At 36.7% G+C, this 20,072-nt stretch overlaps 2 protein-coding genes across 2 annotated transcripts; both read left to right on the forward strand.

Annotated features, from left to right (window-relative positions):
- Positions 1-385: 385 nt before the first annotated feature.
- Positions 386-2,405, forward strand: LOC133814746 (uncharacterized). Its single transcript, XM_062247668.1, has 3 exons — positions 386-1,087; positions 1,152-2,105; positions 2,211-2,405. Exons 1-3 carry the CDS (start codon positions 386-388, stop codon positions 2,403-2,405), a joined length of 1,851 nt encoding a protein of 616 aa, XP_062103652.1.
- Positions 2,406-15,546: 13,141 nt separating this feature from the next.
- Positions 15,547-18,087, forward strand: LOC133814747 (uncharacterized). Its single transcript, XM_062247669.1, has 5 exons — positions 15,547-15,983; positions 16,082-16,190; positions 17,623-17,835; positions 17,879-17,887; positions 17,986-18,087. Exons 1-5 carry the CDS (start codon positions 15,547-15,549, stop codon positions 18,085-18,087), a joined length of 870 nt encoding a protein of 289 aa, XP_062103653.1.
- The last annotated feature ends 1,985 nt before the right edge of the window (positions 18,088-20,072 follow it).

Genomic DNA, 20,072 nt, shown 5'->3' on the forward strand with positions numbered 1-20,072 from the left:
TACTGAAATGGTTTAGAAAGGGTGGCGGAGGCAGTTTACAGGGACCCCGATGTATAGGTTGGTATCGAAGTTAAAGGCTTTAAAGGAAGATTTTCGAATCATGAACAAAGATAAAGTTGGGGATATAAAAGTAGCCAAGGTTCAAGCTTACAATGTAATGATAGCATGCCAAGCTGATTTACAACAAAGGCCTCTTGATGAAGACAGATGCCAAAGAGAACAGGAGGCTCAGAAAGTCTATTCAGACATTCATAAAGCATATCTTTCTTTTCTACATAAAAAAGATAAGATTGTTTGGTTAAAAGAGGGAGATGAGAACAGTTCTTTGTTCCATGCTAGCCTTCGACAAAGGTGAGCAAACAATAGAATTTATTCAATTAAAGATATGGATGGAGTTTGGGTGGATGACCTGAACAAAGTGAGTAATGCTTTCCTTCAATTTTATTCTGGTTTGCTGGGTTCGAAGTTACCAAACAGGAAGTCAGTCAATCAAAGGATAATTAATCTTGGGCCGATTTTATGTGAGTCTAGGAAGGAGTTTTTATTGCAAGTTTACACTGAGGAGGATGTGAAAGAGGCTCTTTTTGATATCCCAGGTAGTAAATTCCCTAGACCTGACGGATATAGCAGTTATCTTTTTCAGGATAATTGGGAGCTGGTCAAAGAAGATGTTTGTACAGTGGTGCTATCTTTTTTACATTCAGGTAAATTACTCAAGGAACTAAACTCCACTATACTTACTCTTATTCCTAAGACTAAGTGCCCTGATAGTGTGAGTGATTTTAGACCTATTGCATGCTGTAATGTGCTTTATAAGGTTGCAACCAATATGATTTTCTCTAGGCTTAGGCAGATTTTACCTGAATTGGTAGGACAAAACCATAGTGGCTTTATTCAAGGCAGGTTCATTGCCTATAATATTATGGTAGTACAAGACTTGGTGAGACACTATGGACGGAAAGGAACAAGACCAAATTGTATGATCAAGTTAGATCTTCGGAAAGCATATGATACACTAGAATGGGGCTTCATTGAAGAAATGCTTTCGGCCCTGAATTTTCCAGCAAGTTTTATCCGCTTAGTGATGGTATGTATCCAAACTCCTTGCTTTAGTTTGTCTTTCAATGGTTCCATACATGGTTTCTTTGAAGCCAAAAGGAGATCCTATGTCTCCTCTGATATTTGTGCTCTGTATGGAATATCTATCTAGACTTCTATCAAAGGTGGGACAAAAAGAGGACTTTAAGTACCATGATCGCTGTTTGGATTTGAAAATGAACCATCTCTGCTTTGCAGATGATATTTTATTCTTTTGTCATGGGGACTTTAAGTCCATTTACTATTTACTCCAAGGGCTGAAGCTATTTTCGATGACTTCTGGTTTACAACCAAATGATTCCAAAACAAGCCTTTACTGTTGTGGAATGGAGGATACTGAGATTAAGAGAGTCCTGGAAGCTTCGGGGTTTTCTCGAAGTGAGATGCCTTTTAAATATTTGGGAATCCCAATTTGTGCTAGAAGACTTTCAGCATCAGAATGTGAAGTGTTGGTGGAAAAAATGACTCAAAAAATTCGAGTTTGGGGATCTCGGAATATCTCTTTTGCTGGTCGGGTCACTTTAATAAATTCTGTACTCATCTCCATTCACTCTTATTGGGCACAAATCATGGTAATTCCAAAGAGAGTGCTAAAAAAGATTAATACCATTTGTAGGTATTTTTTATGGCGAGGTATTGCTGAATCATACACTCCGGGGTATGTAGCATGGGAGCAGCTATGTAAATCAAAATCTGAATGGGGTTTGGGGATTCGAAACTCTTTGCTCTGGAACACGATAGCAATTGCAAAATATGTTTGGGCTATAGCCTCAAAGCAAGACAATTTATGGGTAAGGTGGATACACAACGTCTATTTGAAAGATGAGAATTGGTGGGACTATATTTCTCCTATTAATGGTAGTTGGTACCGGAAGCAGATTGTCCGAGTCAAAGAAAAATACAAACTACTTTCTAACTGCCAGGCTCTAATGATAGGGAAGTATAGTGTCAACATGGGTTACAAGATGCTTTGTGGGGAGCAAGAGAAGGTGACTTGGCACCGAGAGGTATGGAATCGCTATAATGTTCCTAAACACAGCTTTATTACTTGGCTAGCAATTCAAAATCGTCTACAGACCAAAGACAGGATGTTTTCTTTCCATATCTGTTAGGATTCAACTTGTTTTTTCTGTGATGAAAATGTTGAGACAGCAACACACTTGTTTTTTGAGTGTGAATTCAGCTCTAGATGCCTATTAGAGATCAATAAATGGTTAGATTGGAGAGTACAGAATAGCCCTCTGCCTGAGCTGCTGCGGTGCATCTCAAGGGTGAAGATTCAGCGTTTCAAGAAGAAGGTGATGTGAGCAGCAATTGCTAGTTTGGTTTACCAAATTTGGGTAAACAAGAATGACTGTTTGTGGAACCAGAAAATGCAAACAATTACAGCTTGTGTACAGGTGATTAAATATAATGTAAAGCATAGAATTACTAGCATTAGAACTAAAAAATTTACACAGAAAGAGAAGGAATGGTTTGATACATTATAAGCTCTAAATTGATGTATATAGTATATGTCCTGGCCTTATATGGTGCTGAATAGGTTGTAATGAAGGTTTGAAGCAATACAATTGATCTAATTCATAAAAAAAAAGGTTATAATAAACTAGTAATTAATTTGGAATTAATTTACTAGTTTAATAAACACATTTAATTCTAAAATAGTAAGTGGGAGAATGTTGACATCTCAATGTGGCATATGGTCTTTATTATTAGTACAACACCATGGTATATGGTTCGGACCACGAGGCGGCTGTGTTTTTGTCCCCTTAAGGAATGCTTCTAACTATATTAATGTCAAGGTTGGCTTCTTAGGAAGATACGACAAAGTGATATATTTTAAGTTTGATCGACCCTAAGACAACACTCTTTAAGTTAAGTCATGGACTCTGAAATGATGGGTTACACTTAGAAAAATACAATTAAGCTTTTGCGGTGGATAATTGCAACTTGACCAAACAAACAACACTTTATTTTTAAAAGAGAAAATATGAGATATTTTATATTTTAATTAATAAAGATAAGATTATCTTATAAACTGTCTAAAATTTATTTGACCGACCATAAGGCGACACTTTAACTGTTGGGTAATTTTATCGTGGAATAGTAACTTTTATGTTTATGTGTTTTAATTGTTGCATTCATGCATCATATTTACTTTTCGAAAAATATGATATCTATTTCCATTATATTGAATCTGGTATGTTTTATTTCTTTTTAGTAAATGTTGAACATGGAAAATCCAATTACTGCTTTACTATCACTTAAAAAACTAAGCGGTGATAATTTTATAAGATGGAATTAAAATTTGAAAATGATGTTAATTTGTGAGAATCACAAATTTGTCCTTACCGAGGAATGCCCTAATGAGCTAGTTGCCAATGCCCAGAAAAATGTTCAGAACAAATATGATTCTTGGATTGAATCCAACAATATGGCTAACTGTTACAAGCTCGTTAGCATGAATGATAGTCTAAGATCATTGAATCTCTATAGGCTATGCTTGGACAACAATCTCATCAAAGTCGTTCCGAGGCTACTAGAACCTACATGAACACTAAGATGAAAAAATGTGGATACCATTGATACATGGGAAACATTCTGTACATGAGCATGTTTTGAACATAATTAACATTATGCATGAAGAAGAAATACATGGGGATACCATTTATAATAGAACTCAAGTAAGCATAATACTTGAATCTCTATCCGTAGCTATAACGCCCTGGATAGCCAAGACCATTACACTACGTATTTTAAATAGTGTTAAACTCTCTAAACGAGTCTCTTGGCCATAAATGTGCAAGTAAATGTGATTAAAAGTTTAGGGTTGAAATTTTTGGTCAAAAGGAATAACCATTTCATTAAAACATTTAATTCCATACATGGGATCCCAAAATAACGTTTAAAAGGGTTAATTACAACTCAAAAGTTACAACAAGCCAACCTAAGCGGAAAAATAGGGTTTGACCATAGTTCCTCTAAGAAACCTCAGCCGTGGTGGTCGAGCAGCCGCATATATACACGTCTCCATCGAAGTTCTCAACTCGTGGCTGGTCCAGCTTCCTTTTCCCCTTACGTGCACGACAAAGCATCCGTAAGCCAAGGCTCAGAAGAAAACTTAAACATGCTCAAAAGCAGTTAACAACATATTATAGAATCATAAATAGCATGCCTAACACTAATAACTCTACCCTGTCATGCATTTTATTTAGATAAGTGACTACAGTGTCACATAGGGGCTCGTTGCCCTAAATACATGACCATAGAGTCACACTGAAGCTGCTGCCCTAAATAAATGACTATAAAGTCACACTGGGGCCCGTTGCCCTAGGATATGGGACTATAGAGTCACCCAGGGGCCCATTGCCCTATCCTCTGTATAACAAGCCTTAGATTTGGCCCAGCGTACCTAGCGCTTTATTTTTCCAATGACCATAGGGTCGGTTAAGTGTATATCATGCCCCCGATTAGGCCTAAACATATCGGCTTGCGCTCTGCGCGCTATTGCCACCCTTGAATTATAAGTTAATGCTTTTAATAAGATAATGTAAACAAGCATACATCATTTAACAATTATCAAGATACAGAGCATTCAAGCATGCTTAATCAAACAATCACAGACATAATCATAATCACGCTCATTAACAGGGGTCTGAGCCCTAATCTTATCCATATTTAACAACCGGGTCAAGCCCTAATCACATATATCACATATTGGGTGCATTTTTCTTACCCTTGGTCCAAGCACAAGCTAATTAAAAATGACCCTTGAGCACGATCCTGTTTCAAACTCTAGCAGTACCCTAGTAACAACCATAATAAACGATATCCATCAATATCAAGTAAATAAAGACTTCCAGACCGAGTCTTAGTCTCCGGGACCTCGACTTCTTTTAAATCCTGTAGTAGAACCCTTCCCAAGCCCTTAGGTTTGAGTCCTCACACTGACAAACCTCTTATGACTAATTTTCCCAACTAGCGTCGTGGTGCGCCTCAAGTCAAAGAGCCCATAGCCAATAACCCTGGGACACGTGCCATGACACAACCCACCATGCGCTGCGGTGCCAAGACAATTCAGGGAACCGCCTTGGCCTATGGGTTCATGAGGGTCGTGGCACTCCAAGAACAGCGCCACGATGCAATCCCGCGAACCCAATTTTTCAAAGATTTTTCCCCGAGTCAATTCCCTCAAAATTCATTCGAAAGTTGCACTAAACCTAGAATTGAGTTATAAAATCAAAGCAACTCATCCAGAACAGCAATATAATACTAGATAATAACCAAAATTTCCATAGAAACTCAAAATTCATTCATTGAGTCCAAAACTCAAGAACAACCTAAACCAAACTAGAGATTCGTCAAATCCAGATTAAAAACCTTACCTCAGTTGTGTAATTCGATCTCCTAGCTGCACCTTAAATCGTTTCCCAGTTCTAAGACTACCTCCATGTCTTTAAGTTCAAGAATTATTCTTCAAAATCTCAAAACCCCAACCTTAGAGAGAACCAAGAGAATGAGAGTGTGAGAGCTGAATTTTTTGTTTTGAGTTTTGAAAGCTTCTAGTAAGCTAACTAAGTCACCGAAGCTTGGAAACATACCAAACTACCCTTTGGTCGAGCTTTACTCCTTTAATTCCCCCAAGGGCAATATCATCATTTGTCACATTTCCCGCTAACCTCAATTAACGCCTCATAATTTCCTGTTACTACCAATATCCTCAAAAAATCACAAAATAATTTCCCATTACCCGATTAGTCCCGATAATGTACTAGATTACCAAAATACCCTTAGACTCACCCCTAGCCGGGTATTTGACCCCGTTATGACTAAACCGCTAACTTGCTCCCTAGGATCACCTCGTGCTGAATAACCTAAATATACCCACATAATAATGTGGTCTCAATCAATAAAACACACACACACACACACACACACACCCACCCACACACACACACACACACACATATATATACATTCAAATATGCCATCAACGGGTCAAAATCACGAAAATGCCCTTCTAATAAGAAACACGCACACATGCATTCCTAATACTCCGAAACATGCAAACATAGTAATATCATAATATAACTCTCACATTATTCATATAATCATACAATAATTCAATTATTGCCCTCCTGGCCCCCTAATCAAGGCACTAAGCCTTATTAGGGAAATTGAGGCGTTACAACAACTTTTACTACATTCACTACTAACTATATGATGAATAAGTTGGAATTCGACATGATTCTGTTGTTGAATTAATTGCAGCCTTTTGAGTCATTAAACAAAATTGTGACCAAAAAGAGGGTGAAGAAAATGTTGTTGAGAAAAATCCATCTACCTCTGATGATAAATCAAAGAAAAGGAAGAAAAACAATGGTAAATACAATTATAAGGAGAAGAAAACCAAGAAGGCCAAAGAGTCACCCAAGGCCAAGGATAACAAGAAAGACAACAACTTCAAGAAAAAGGACCTTAAAGGAAAAAATTTCCACTGTGGAGTTAAAGGTCATTGGAAATGAAATTGTAACAAGTATCTCATTGGGCTAAAAAAGAAAGGTAAATTTGATTTACTAGTACTTGAAGCTTGTATAGTGGAAGACGATATGTCATCTTGGGCCGTGGATTCAAGAGCCACTAACCATGTATGTTCTTCTATGCAGATACTTGATTCTTCAAGGAAATTTGGTGATGAAGAAGTGACTATGAGGGTTGGAAGTGGTTCGTTCATTTCGACAAAAGCACTAGGAACATTCTGTTTAATCTTTGGAAATAATTATCTTGTTTTGAACTATGCTTATTTTATTTCGGTATTATCAAGAAATTTATTTTCTTTATCTTTATTGCATGAACAAAATTTTGATGTTTCTTTTAATAATAATGTAATTAGTCTAGATAGAATAAAACAGTTAATAAAAGATGGACCATTGAGGGAAATAGTTGTTGGAACTTTTTTTGTTTGTGAATCCTGTCTAGAAGGGAATATGACCAAACGCCCTTTCTCAGTGAAAGGAAATAGAGCCAGAGAACCATTAGAGCTTGTACAAAGTGATGTCTGTGGTATAATCAATGTACATCCTAGAGGGGGTTATGAGTACTTCGCCACTTTCATTGACGATTACTCAAGATATGGTCATACTTACCTAATGCTTAGGAAGTCAGAAACTTTTGGCAAGTATAAAGACTTCAGAGCTAAATCTGAGAAACAGTTAGGTCAATCTCTTAAGACACTTCAAATTGAGGTGGTGAATATTTGGATTTATAATTCAAATATTCTTCCTAGAGAATGGCATTCTATCCCAACTAACAACACCTGGAACGCTGCAACAAAATGGTGTTTCAGAGAGAAGAAACATGACCTTGTTGGACATGGTCAAGTGTATGTTAAGCTACTCATCAATTCTTCTCACATTCTGGGGTTATGCACTTCAAATGGTGATTTTTTTTTTAATGTAGTCACATCTAAGACAATAAGCAAGACACCACTAGAGTTTTGGAATGGTAACAAACCAAATTTGTGCCATTTCTGTATTTGGGGTTGTCCCGCTCATGTTCTTAGACCTAAGTGAGGAAAAATTGACTCAAGTTATGAAGTGTACATTTTCGTGGGCTATGCTATAGAGACACGAGGTGGTTACTTTTATAGACACAAGGACCAAAAGGTATTTGTGTCAACAAATGCAACCTTCATTGAGCACGACTATATGGCAAACTATGAACCTCAGAGCAAGGTAGTTTTGGAGGAAATCACTGCTGATCCGATTGCATCATCATCATCACCATCAATAAGGGATAAATTAAAAACCATAGAAACCACTGTTTCTGAAAAAGAAACCCCGGTGCAAGGTCGTAGTAGGAGGATTGTGAAACAAACTGTTTGCTATGAACATGAAGCGCATCCTTGTTTCTGACACGAACAAGGATGATCCATTGACATACAAAGAGGCAGTGGAATCTTCAAACATTAAAGGACACAAGATGATGACACATATCTATGGCATTTAAGACTGGGTCATATTAATCTAGACAGAATAAACCTGTTAACAATAAATGGACCTTTGAGAGAGCAAAATGTTGGAACTCTTCCAGTTTGTGAATCTTATCTATAGAGTAAAATGACCAAAAATCCCTTCTCAGTAAAGGGCAATCAAGCCAAAGAACCACTGGAGTTTTTGCATAGTGATGTGTGTTGTCCAATTAATATACAATCTAGAGGTTGTTATGCGTACTTAATCACATTCATTGATGATTACTCAGGATATTGTCATACTTACCTAATGCTTAGGAAGTTTGAAACTTTCAGCAAGTTCAAAGACTTCAAAGCCCAGGCTAAGAACCGGTTAAGTAAAACCCTTAAAACACTTAGATTTGATCGAGGTAGAGAATATTTGAATTTGGAATTCAAGGATTTATTGCTGGAGCATGGCATTCTATCCTAACTCACAGCACCTGGAACACCGCAATAAAGTGGATATGTTCAAGTCAATGTGAAGCTATTTTGCACTTCTACTTTCTTTTTGGGGTTACACACTTTAAACAACGACCTAAATTTTGATGTAGTCCCATCTAAGACAACTAGTAAAACACCATTAGAGTCATGGAATGACACAAAACTTAGTTTGCGTTAATTTTGTATATGGGGGTGTTCAGCTCATGTTCTTAGACCTAAGTCTGGGAAATAATACTCAAGGTTAGAAGTGTGTGTCTCCATTTGTTATGCTCTAGTGACTAGAGGTGGTTACTTTTACAGTAAAAAATATCAAAAGGTGTTTGTATTGACAAATGAAATCTTCCTTTGAATAGATTAATAAAAATACATCATCATCACAATCATCATCATCATCATCATCATCATCATCATCATCATCATCATCATCATCATCATCATCATCATCATCATCATCATCATCATCATCATCATCATCATCATCATCATCATCATCATCATCATCATCATCATCATCATCATCATCATCATCATCATCATCATCATCATCATCATCATCATCATCATCATATAAAACAAAAGAAATTACAGTTGTTGTAAAGGAAGCCCAGTGCATTGTCGTAGTGGGAGGATTGTATGACAACCTGTTCACTATGACACACAAAGCACATGTCCTTGTGGAAGCCATAGATAAGGACGATCCATTAACCTTTAGAGAGGTAATGGATGATCCCAAAAATGAAAGATGTCAAGAGGCCATTAACCAAGAAATAAAATCGATGTATTCCAATTTCATCTGTAAACTTGTAGATCCACCAGAAGATGTTAGAGTCGTTGGATGCAAATGGATATACAAAAGGAAAAGAGGTGCAGATGGGAAAGTAGGGACTTTCAAAACAAAGGTTTTAGCCAAAGGTTAAATTGAAAGAGAAGGTGTTGATTATGAAGGGAAATTCTCTCCCGTAGCAATGCTAAAATCTATATGCATTCTTTTATCCATAGTCAATGCTCATGCATAACTATGAGATATGGAAAATGGACGTTAAGAGTCTTTTTTAATGGATTTCTTGAAGAAAGTATCTATATGTTACAACCAGAAAGAATCATGAAAAAGGGGCAAGATAAAAAGGTTTGCAAATTGCTGAAATCCATTTATGAATTAAAGTAAGGATCTAGATATTGGAATCTTACCTTTGATGAGACTATTAAAACATATGACTTCGAACAAAATGTTGATGAAGAATGTGTGATAAAATTATTAAACGAAAGATAGTAGTATTCTTAGTTCTTTACGTTGACAATATTTTACTCATTAGTAATGATGTAGAAACTTAATCGAATGTAAAGAAATGGTTGGCTGAAAAATTCCAAATGAAGGATTTAGGAGAAGTGAACTATGGTATGGGAATCCAAATTTTCAAAGATAGGAAGAGCAAGTTGTTTGCACTTTTTTAGGCGTCTTATGTTGATAAGGTGTTGGAAACATTCTCTATGGAAAACTATAAGAAAGGTCAATTACCGACTAGACATGGAATTATTCTTTTCAAGGAGCAGTATCCTTAGACACCTCAGGAAGAAGAGGATATGAAAAAGTATTTGTTTGCTTCAGCTGTGGGTAGTCTGATATATGTCGTGTTGTGAATAAGACCAGATGTCTGCTATGCAATGGGATTAGTTAGTCATTATCAATCAAATATAGGTTTGCAACATTGGATTGTGGTAAAGCACATTCTAAGTATCATCGGAGAATGAGAGATCATATGCTTGTGTATTAAAGTGGTGACCTGAACCCCATATGATACATTGATTTTGATTTCCAATCAGATAGGGATAGTCATAAGTCGACATTTGGCTCAGTGTTCACTTTTGGTAGAGGAGTTGTAGTCTGGAAGAGTATTAAAAAATCTAACATTGTAAATTCTACCATGGAAGCCATATACATAGTAGCTTTTGAAGCAGTTAAGGAAGCGGTATGGCTCAGCAAGTTTTATACCGATCTGAAAGTAATTTCAGATATGGATAAGCCACTAATTCTATACTGTGAAAACATTGGAGCAGTAGAAAAGTCTAAAGAACCAATGAGTCATAAAAGGGGCAAGCATATAGAAAGGAAATGCTATCTAGTAATAGAGATCATGCATAGAGGTGATGTGGCATTTATAAAGATAGTGTCTAGCTGGCCTATTTAACAAGACATTTCCTGCTAAGTTGTATGAGGGACACGTGCAAAATATAGTATTAATATACATGACTCATTTGCTTTAAGTGCAAGTAGGAAATTGTTAGGGCCAGTACCCTAAAAGCATGTAATAAGACAATTTTTTGGAATTAAAGAAAAATACATTTTCTTTAAAATTGAATGTTTGAAATATTGTTGAATAATTATAAATATAAAAACAATTCCATATTCATTAATGAGAGTATGATCTTGTATCAGTATGAGAGGATTAAGATCATATATAGTGAATAAAATTGTTAGCAACATATCAAAATATGAAATCTTTAATCAATGGTTGCTAGTACGATTTACTAAGTGTGGATGCAAAAATTCCACACCAAGTATGAATATAGAAAAATTGCTAAAGGCCCATAGCATGTAGTACCAAGGTGACACACTCTAAGGGTAGTTCGAGGGACCTTGGGTCGAACGATGATACTTGCATCCCTTACAACTTTGGTTGCATCGTCGCAAGGTCCCGAACATGTCCACGTCTTGCACCTAGTGAGATCCTCATCTCACGCCTTGGGTTGTACCTCGAGTCCCGGTGGCGCCTCACGCCAGCAAGGGATCTCGTGTTCAAGGGATCTCATCTCCAAGGGACACTTCGCGCTAGCAGGTGCCTCATGCTCTACAGACCCCATCAAATGAGGTGCCTCGTGCCCAGCATGCCTTGTAAACTGAGGGGCCTCACGCCCAGCAAGTGCCTCGCACCCAGCATGCATCTCACGCTCCCTGCACAACAGGCACTTCACACCTAGGGAGCGCTTCACGTCCAGAGTGGCGTGATATGGTTCTAGGTTTCTTGCCTATAGGCAGTTACGACTAGATGGCATCAAGCCCCTTTTCTCATGGAATCTCTACACCAACTTACAAGGTGATCATTCCTTAAACCTCTAGGGATCGTGTGCCTTACTGATGGGGGCCCTACCCTATTTTTTAAGGTAGGTGCCACTAGCGGGGCACACGGTACACGTATGGGTACGAAACATACGTATCAACAAAAAGAAGACAAAGTGCAGATATGGTGTCCACGCCAGACAAATAGTGGCAGTACAATGATGGTGCATGTCAGAGCCTCCTCTAGCATGCTTATGACATTTGTACCAGACAAGTGGTGGAGGTATGACCATGTAGAATGCTAGGAGTGTTGTTACAGGCGTCTTGCACATACTAGAGTCGACCACCACTCCTCCAACACCATTACCACCTGCACCACGACCACATGTAACCTGGATATGCAGCCCTTTTTCCCTTCGGGTCCACAATGTACCAAGAGCCATTAGATCTCACCTATAAATAGGACCTCACTTCATCATTGAAAGGGGGTTGGAGAATTCTTGTAACACCAGACTATTATAAAAGAAATACACAAGTTTTCTTCCATTGTTCTTCTACAATTTTTCACTAAGTTTCTACAAGTTCTTCTAAGCTCATAAGTTTCTTGTTAAGTCTTCGGGTTTTTCGACCTTAATTTGTTGATGAGTTCTCATCGTCAACAGTTTGGTGTTGTCTATGGGAAGGACAAGTATCAAGCCACTATTCTTTCATCAATTCCAACAAGAAGAAATGCCAAGGCATTCAAGACTCCTACATGAATCTCGTGATGTTGAGATCCACCTTGACGAGACCAACTAAGAGCCTCTAGAAGAGACCCCCTCCACCTAAGAAAAGAGGTATGCCAGAGGAGCATCCAACCCCTGAGAGGAGAAGGAGGCATCATCCCCAGTTGGCAAACCTAACAGGGGTCATCCAGAACCATCTTCTGCCCTTGTGGGTGGCCTGGGTATGTACCCTCTCTGGCTACTAGGGTTGATAAGCATACGGAATATACGTTTATTCATGACTTTTCTAGTTTGATTTGTTGTTTTCCTCAAGTAAAATTATGTATTTAACCCGTTTTGTGAACTTGTGCAGTTTGTCGCTATAATTCTAATTAGTACGCGAATTTGAAGTTTTTAAATTAAAAATCTGCAAAATTAGTAGAAATTAGCAAATATTAGGAAATCTAACATCAGTGATATATCTCCAATTGAGGAACATGGATTCTTTGCAGAGACAGAAACAACAACATATATTTTATCGAGAATATGGTTTAGGCAATATATCGCAGCATGGGAGGCAATATATGAACAAGAGGGCGTTTTTGGAATTTTCATGGAATTTTGTAGGGTTTTTTTTTCGTGGAAATACAAAAAGGATGGGAGATAGAAAAGGGAGAGGTGTTTTGGACGGAGTAGAAAAAAAGAATGGAGTAAGAAATCACTATTTTTATTTCATCTTTTTATTATTTTAAATTTTACATTATTTTTTTGCAATTATGTTTAACATTATGAACTAAATTCTTGTTTAGAGTATTTTAATGTAGTCGCTGGATTTTCTTTTCATCTTTAATGCAGTTTCTATGATTTCTTAAATTTATGTTTATCTATTGTTCTTATATTTAATGCTTGTAATTGACTGGCCATCTTTTGCATGATTTTTGGTTTGAATTCAATATCTGATAAGTGAGAATTGGAATAGCTATAGGCAATAGACATAGATTTCAATTTAGAATGAAAGTATTAAATTTTTGTGTGTATCAATTAGGTTTTCGTTCTTAATGCGGTTTATGTGTAGAATTTATCACAAATATGTAGAGAATTTATAGGTAAACTTAATATTTTATATCTTGAGAGAGAATAGAATTGTCAATAGTAAACCTGCTATAATCATAGTTAGAAGAATTATATTAATTGTATTATTGTTTGAATAGAATTGAAGGTTGATGAAATTAAAATGCTCTAATATTTTCTCTATTAAATCTCATTAATTTAATTCTACCCTTCTAGTTTATTGTTAGTTATTAATTTTTCACTCAATTTTCTTTAGTCAAGAAGAAATTAAAGTTCACTTTTGGTAATTAGTAGATCAATTCTCTGTGGGAACAATACTTTACTTCTACTATTATTGTTTGTTTGATTGCGTACACTTGCGTAGTAAAAATTTCGCAACAAGTTTTTGTCGTCATTGCCAGGGAATTGAAATTCTATTAATATCAAAATAGTTAATTTTTATTCTAATTTGGCTATTTTTATTTCTTTGTAAAAATTTAATTTGTCAAACTTTGCTATTTCAGGTGAATATTTTGTATGCGACGAGAAGGGTCTGCCAATATTTTGCCTGTGAATCCTGAAATTGAAAGATCTTGCAGAAATAACAGAAGGAACAAGAGGTTGGAAGCATCAATGGCTGGCAACCAAAGAGACAGGGCCAATAACAATGATGGGGAAAATCCCATTGCTCAGGATCAAAATGTTCGAGCATTAAGAGATTATGTACTCCCTGCTATCACAGGGTCGGTGATGATACAAATGGTCAAGACTTCTATCCAGTTTGGGGGTCTCCCCACTGAGGATCCTAACTTGCACATAGTGAACTTTCTTGAGCTATGTGCAACATTCAAGTTTAATGGGGTGAGTGATGATGCAATAAGATTGAGATTGTTCCCTTTCTCACCGAGGGACAGAGCAAAAGGTTGGCTTATTTCTCTGCAGGCCAACTCAATTAATACATGGGAGGAACTAGCTCAAAAGTTTCTCTCCAAGTTATTTCCTCCTGCAAAATCTGCCAAGTTGAGGGGGGAAATCAATAACTTCTATCAAAATGAGGGAAAGTCAATGTACAATGCTTGGGAAAGATTCAAAGACCTGCTCAGAAAATGCCCTCATCATGGTATTGAGTAGTGGATGTTAGTCCACAATTTTTGTAATGGGTTGTGCGGTACTACTCGCATTATCATAGATGTAGCAGCAAGTGCTGCTTTCATGAGTAAAGAGGCTGATGAGGCCCATGAATTGTTAGAGGCGATGGCCATGAACAATTATCAGTGGCCTACTGAACGAGACACCTCACAGAGAAAAGTAGCTGGGGTACATGAATTAGATGCTATTACTGCTTTAACTGCTCTGGTTGCTTCATTGACAAAGCAGTTGCAACAAAATAAGATCTCAGCTCAGGCTCAGGCTATGCAGATGCAATCAGTGTGTGAATTTTGTGGGGGGCCTTATTTGTATAAATAGTGTACTGTTGCCAGCATGTATGGTAATATGCCAGTTGATAAGGCCCAGGTACAGGCAGTTAGTAATTTTCAGAGGCCATATAACAATCCGTTATCCAATTCATTCAGTCCATGGTGGAAAAACCATCCTAATTTATCACGGAGAAACAATCAGGGGCCTCCAGTTCAGTATCAAACTCCCTTTCCACAAACCATGCCTCAAGTACAACCAGTAGCTCCTACACAGCAGACCAGGCCACCAGCTCCACAAGTAAAATAGAGTGAGTTAGAAGCTGCTCTTGTGACTCTCACCAAGAATCAAGTGAAATTTATAACAGAAACTAGGTCTTCAATCAGAAATTTGGAAACACAGGTGGGACAGATGGCCAATTTTCTTAATACAAGCCCTCAGGGGAATAGTTCAACAATAGTGAATCCAAAAGAACAATGGCAGGCAATGACATTGAGAAGTGGTAAGGCTTATGAAGGGCCTAACGCAGAGGTAGAGGATTCAGAAGCAGAAAAGCCCAAGTCTAGCTCTCAGAAGGTTACTAAAGACCTTCCCCCTAAAAGTACAACAGTAAACATCACCAAAGACCCTTACTTCAAGATTCCATATCCATAGAGGTTGAGAAATTCAAACTTGGACAAGCAGTTATCAAAGTTTCTTGAGGTATTTAAGACGCTACATATTAACATTCCATTCGCTGAGGCATTAGAGCAGATGCCCTCTTATGTCAAATGTCTGAAGGAGATTTGTCAAAGAAAAGAAGAATGGAAGAGTATGAGACTGTAGCACTTATAGAAGTGTGTAGCACTATTTTACAGAGAAAGCTTCCCTCGAAACTGAGAGATCCTGGCAGTTGTACTATTCCTTGCACTATTGGAAATTTTGAGTGCAAGCATGCCCTATGTGATTTGGGGGCAAGCATTAATTTGATGTCGTTGTCTATATTTCCCAGACTTGGTTTAGGGGAGGCTAGTCCTACTACAGTCACATTGCAGCTAGCAGATTGCTCAGTTAAACATCTTAGAGGTATTATAGAGGATGTTCTTGTTAAAGTGGAAAAAATCAATTTTCTGATAGATTTCATCGTCTTAGATATGGAGGAAGATGAAAATGTCCCAATCATTCTGGGAAGGCCATTTTTAGCTACCGGGCAGGCTCTGATTGATGTGTAGAAAGGTAAACTGAAGCTCTGAGTTTAGGGTGAAGAAGTGGTATTCAGCATGTTTAAATCTTTAAATTTTCCAATGTAAATGACATTTGTTTCAGAGTTGACATGGTAGAGAAAGCAGTGGCAGGGATTAACATTACAGAGGATCCCCTTCAGAGAAGTTTGACTACAGAGGATGTAGAGGCTGAGTTAGACAAAGAGGTCCAAGTGTGTGTACAGTTGATAACTCTACAAAATAGAGTTATTTTACCACATTTTATAAGCCAATTGTTGCTTAGTTCTTGAGTTTTAAATTAATTTATCAATTTTTTAAGTAATTTTGAATTTATTAGTTTTATTTTGATTTTATGTATTTTTATTTAATTTTTGTATTTATTTTGTTTAATTATGTTGTTACTAATTTATGTGTGTTTAATTTCTTTATGTAGGTGTATTTGTTGGAGCAAATGAAATGTTGATAAAATGTTGGTATAAGGAAATGAAAAAAGCAAGCCCAAAATGAAAGACCCAATCCAATTCTTGACAATGCCATGTCATCAATCCATGTGCTTCTTTCTCCACCATTGGATTTGTAACTATAGGAAAAGATGACAATTTTGAGCATGAATCCATGTGCTTTTTTTTAGACCAATAGGAGTGTTATCCTTTACCAAAGAATTTATCTATAAATAGGAGTCTCATTTCACCATTTCAAGCACACCTTCTCTTACACCACTTCTTCCATCTCTCTATTCTCTCCATCTTTTTCTTTTCTTAGATTAGTTTTTATGTATTTTTAGAGGAATAATTTGGAGGTTCCTCCTCCAAATTTTCCTATTTATGTTGTAATTTTTATTTTGTTTTTGATAGTTATGGGTTTCTAATCCACTTAAAATTATTAAGATGGAGGATGAACCAAGATATAACTATATAGTGTTTATTTTATGTTGACCTCCCAAAATGAGCAATAAAGTTTATGATTTTTCTTCTTCTAAATATTTCTTTCATCTATAATATCATGTATTTTAGATTGTTAGAACATATTTTACTTGGTTCTTAATTGTGCAAAAACATAGTATTCTTTGATTAAGATGTGTCATTAAATTGTTCACATCCAATGCTTAGAACAAAAATACTATATTTTGCTTTAGAAATAACATTATTTGAATTTTTTGTAGTTTCATTAAATTGATTCACAACTAATGCTTTAAAGTTATACTATTGAAGTGAAGGAAAATCTATATTTTTGAATTAAAGAGAGCTTAAAGGAAGTATAATGTTTTGGAAAAGGTAATTAGATTGATTTCAATTATCACTAAAATTTGGGAAGTCAACATATTAATAAATATTATTATTTATATTTTGTGGATTCTAAAATCTTAATAATTTTATAAATAACTATTAAAAACAAATCTTTTTAGTTTATTTATTTTAACTTTTTTTTTTAGTATTTTCTTTCTTTATTTTAAAACAAAACACATCAATCTTTGGAACTAGGTTAGAAATTTATTTCACTTTGGTAAAAATAGTTTTCTCTTTTGATTTAAGTCAACTCCTTTGGGTTCGACCTCGTGCTTACACGAACACTATTCTATAAATACGATTCGTGCGCTTGCGAGTATAAATATTTAAAACATACCCGTTTTGGGTCCATCAACAGTGGATGAATTCGAAAGAGCCAATATACAACCGAAAATATGAAGAACTAGGTCAGGGACCTGAAAGACCATTACCATCAGTTGAGAAACCTCTGGAGTTGGAATTGAACTCATTGTCAGCACATCTACAATATGCTTTTTTGGATGAGAAGGAGACTTCACCAGTTATTGTGTCTTCATCTCTTTCTAATGAGGAGATGGAAAAACTATTAAGGGTATTGAGAACCCATAAGTTTAAAATTTGATGGACACTTGCAGATATTCAAGGTATAAGTCCATCAATAGTTATGCACATGATCTTGATGGAAGATGACAGTAAGCCCTCCATTGAAGCACAACGTCAACTGAATCCAACAATGAAATAGGTAGTCAGAAAAGAAATCTTGAAGTGGTTGGATGCTGGGGTGATCTATCCCATTTCAGATAGCAGTTGCGTAAATCCAGTTCAGGCAGTTCCTAAGAAATGAGGGATTACAGTGGTAAAGAATGACAATAATGAGCTTATCCTGACGTGTACAGTAACTAGTTGGAGAATTTGTATTGACAATCATAAATTGAACAAAGCAACCAGAAAAGGTCACTTCCCACTACCTTTCATTGATCAGATGTTAGGTAGGTTGGCTAGACACAAGTATTATTATTTTCTGGATGGCTATTCAAGGTACCATCAAATAGCCATTGCTCCTGAGGATCAAGAGAAGACGACTTTCACTTGTCCATACGGTACATTTGCATTCCACCGTATGCCTTTTGGTTTGTGCAATGCTCCAACAACTTTCCAAAGGTGTATGATGGCTATTTTCTCTGATATGGTGGAACATAGCATTGAGATTTTTATGGATGATTTTTCTGTTATGGGGTCCTCTTTTGATGATTATCTATTGAATTCGGAGGCTGTGCTTAAAATATGTCAAGAGGCTAATTTAGTCCCGAATTGGGAAAAATGCCATTTCATGGTAAATGAAGGCATATTGCTTGGGCACAAGGTGTCTAAAAATTGTATTGAGGTTGACAGGGCAAAGATTGCCACTATTGAGAACCTACTGCCTCCAATTTTAGTGAAAGGGGTGAGAAGTTTCCTTGGTCATGCGGGTTTCTACATAAGATGTATTAAGGACTTCTCAAAGATTTCTAAGTCACTATCAGTATTGTTGATGAATGGGGTGCCATTTGAGTTCGATGAGAAGTGTCTTGAAGCTTTCAGGATACTTAAGCAGAAATTGGTGTCAGCCCCTACAGTTATTTCACCAGATTGGGAGCTCCCCTTTGAGTTAATGTATGATGCAAGTGATTTTGCACTAGGCGCAGTTCTGGGGTAGCGCATTGACAAGGTATTTCATACTATTTATTATGCCAGCAGAACACTCAATGGTGCTCAGTTGAATTACGTCACCTATAAGAAAGAACTTATGGCTATTGTATATGCATTCGATAAATTCAGGCCTTATCTGATGGGAAATAAAGTTATTGTGTATACTAACCACTCAATAATCAATTATCTTATTGCTAAGAAAGATACCAAGCCTATACTTATTCGTTGGGTGCTTCTTCCACAAGAGTTTGATATGGAGGTTAGGGACAAAAAGGGTACTGAGAATTCGGTAGCGGATCACTTATCAAGACTTAAGTTGGGGGATGAGTCAGAACATGTTGTTGTGGAGATTAATGAGAGTTTCCCAGATGAACACTTATTTACAGTGGACGATGAGTTGGTGCCTTGGTTTGCCGATTATGTGAACTATCTGACAGCCAACGTGGTGCCACCAAAATTGTCAAGGCAGCAATGAAAAAAGTTTTATCATGATGTGAAGCATTACTACTGGGATGATCATTTCTTGTTCAAGAAATTTCCAGATTTGATTGTCAGAAGATGTGTACCAGAAAGAGAAATGAAGGACATCTTGTTTCATAGCCATGCATCACCTACTGGTGGACATTTTGGTGGAGCAAGGACTGCTGTAAATGTCCTTGAATGTCGATTCTATTGGCCTACTCTGTATAAAGACAGTTATGAATGTGTGAAGCATTGTGATCATTGTCAAAAGGTAGGTAATATATCAAGACACCATGAAATGCCGCTAACTAACATATTAGAGGTTGAATTATTTGATGTTTGGGGTATTGACTTTATGGGGCCCTACCCACCGTCGTTTGGTAATTTGTATATTTTTTTGGCGGTGGATTATGTTATTAAATAGGTTTAAGCAGTAGTTGCTTCAACTAATGATGCTAAGGTGGTAGTCAAGTTTTTGCAAAAGAACATTTTCTCTCATTTTGGCACACCTCGAGCGATCATAAGTGATGAAGGGACTTATTTTGCCAATAAGATTTTTGACTCCCTAATGAAAAAGTATTGAATTAAACACAAGATGGCATTGGGATATCATCCACAGTCAAATGGGCAAGCAGAAGTGTCAAATCGTGAAATTAAGTTGATTTTAGAGAAGACGAT

Source organism: Humulus lupulus, chromosome 2, assembly GCF_963169125.1.
Source record: "Humulus lupulus chromosome 2, drHumLupu1.1, whole genome shotgun sequence".
Taxonomy (NCBI): Eukaryota; Viridiplantae; Streptophyta; class Magnoliopsida; order Rosales; family Cannabaceae; genus Humulus; species Humulus lupulus.

What these genes read in the sequence shown, in the direction of transcription:
- LOC133814746 (XM_062247668.1), top strand. Translation starts at nt 386, where the DNA reads ATGGATGGAGTTTGGGTGGATGACCTGAACAAAGTGAGTAATGCTTTC. An exon ending in GTTTTATCCGCTTAGTGATG is followed by an intron (nt 1,088 to 1,151) that starts GTATGTATCCAA and finishes GTTTCTTTGAAG; the next exon opens with CCAAAAGGAGATCCTATGTC. An exon ending in AGGTGACTTGGCACCGAGAG is followed by an intron (nt 2,106 to 2,210) that starts GTATGGAATCGC and finishes CATATCTGTTAG; the next exon opens with GATTCAACTTGTTTTTTCTG.
- LOC133814747 (XM_062247669.1), top strand. Translation starts at nt 15,547, where the DNA reads ATGTCTGAAGGAGATTTGTCAAAGAAAAGAAGAATGGAAGAGTATGAG. An exon ending in GGGCAGGCTCTGATTGATGT is followed by an intron (nt 15,984 to 16,081) that starts GTAGAAAGGTAA and finishes CATTTGTTTCAG; the next exon opens with AGTTGACATGGTAGAGAAAG. An exon ending in AGTTAGACAAAGAGGTCCAA is followed by an intron (nt 16,191 to 17,622) that starts GTGTGTGTACAG and finishes GTCCATCAACAG; the next exon opens with TGGATGAATTCGAAAGAGCC.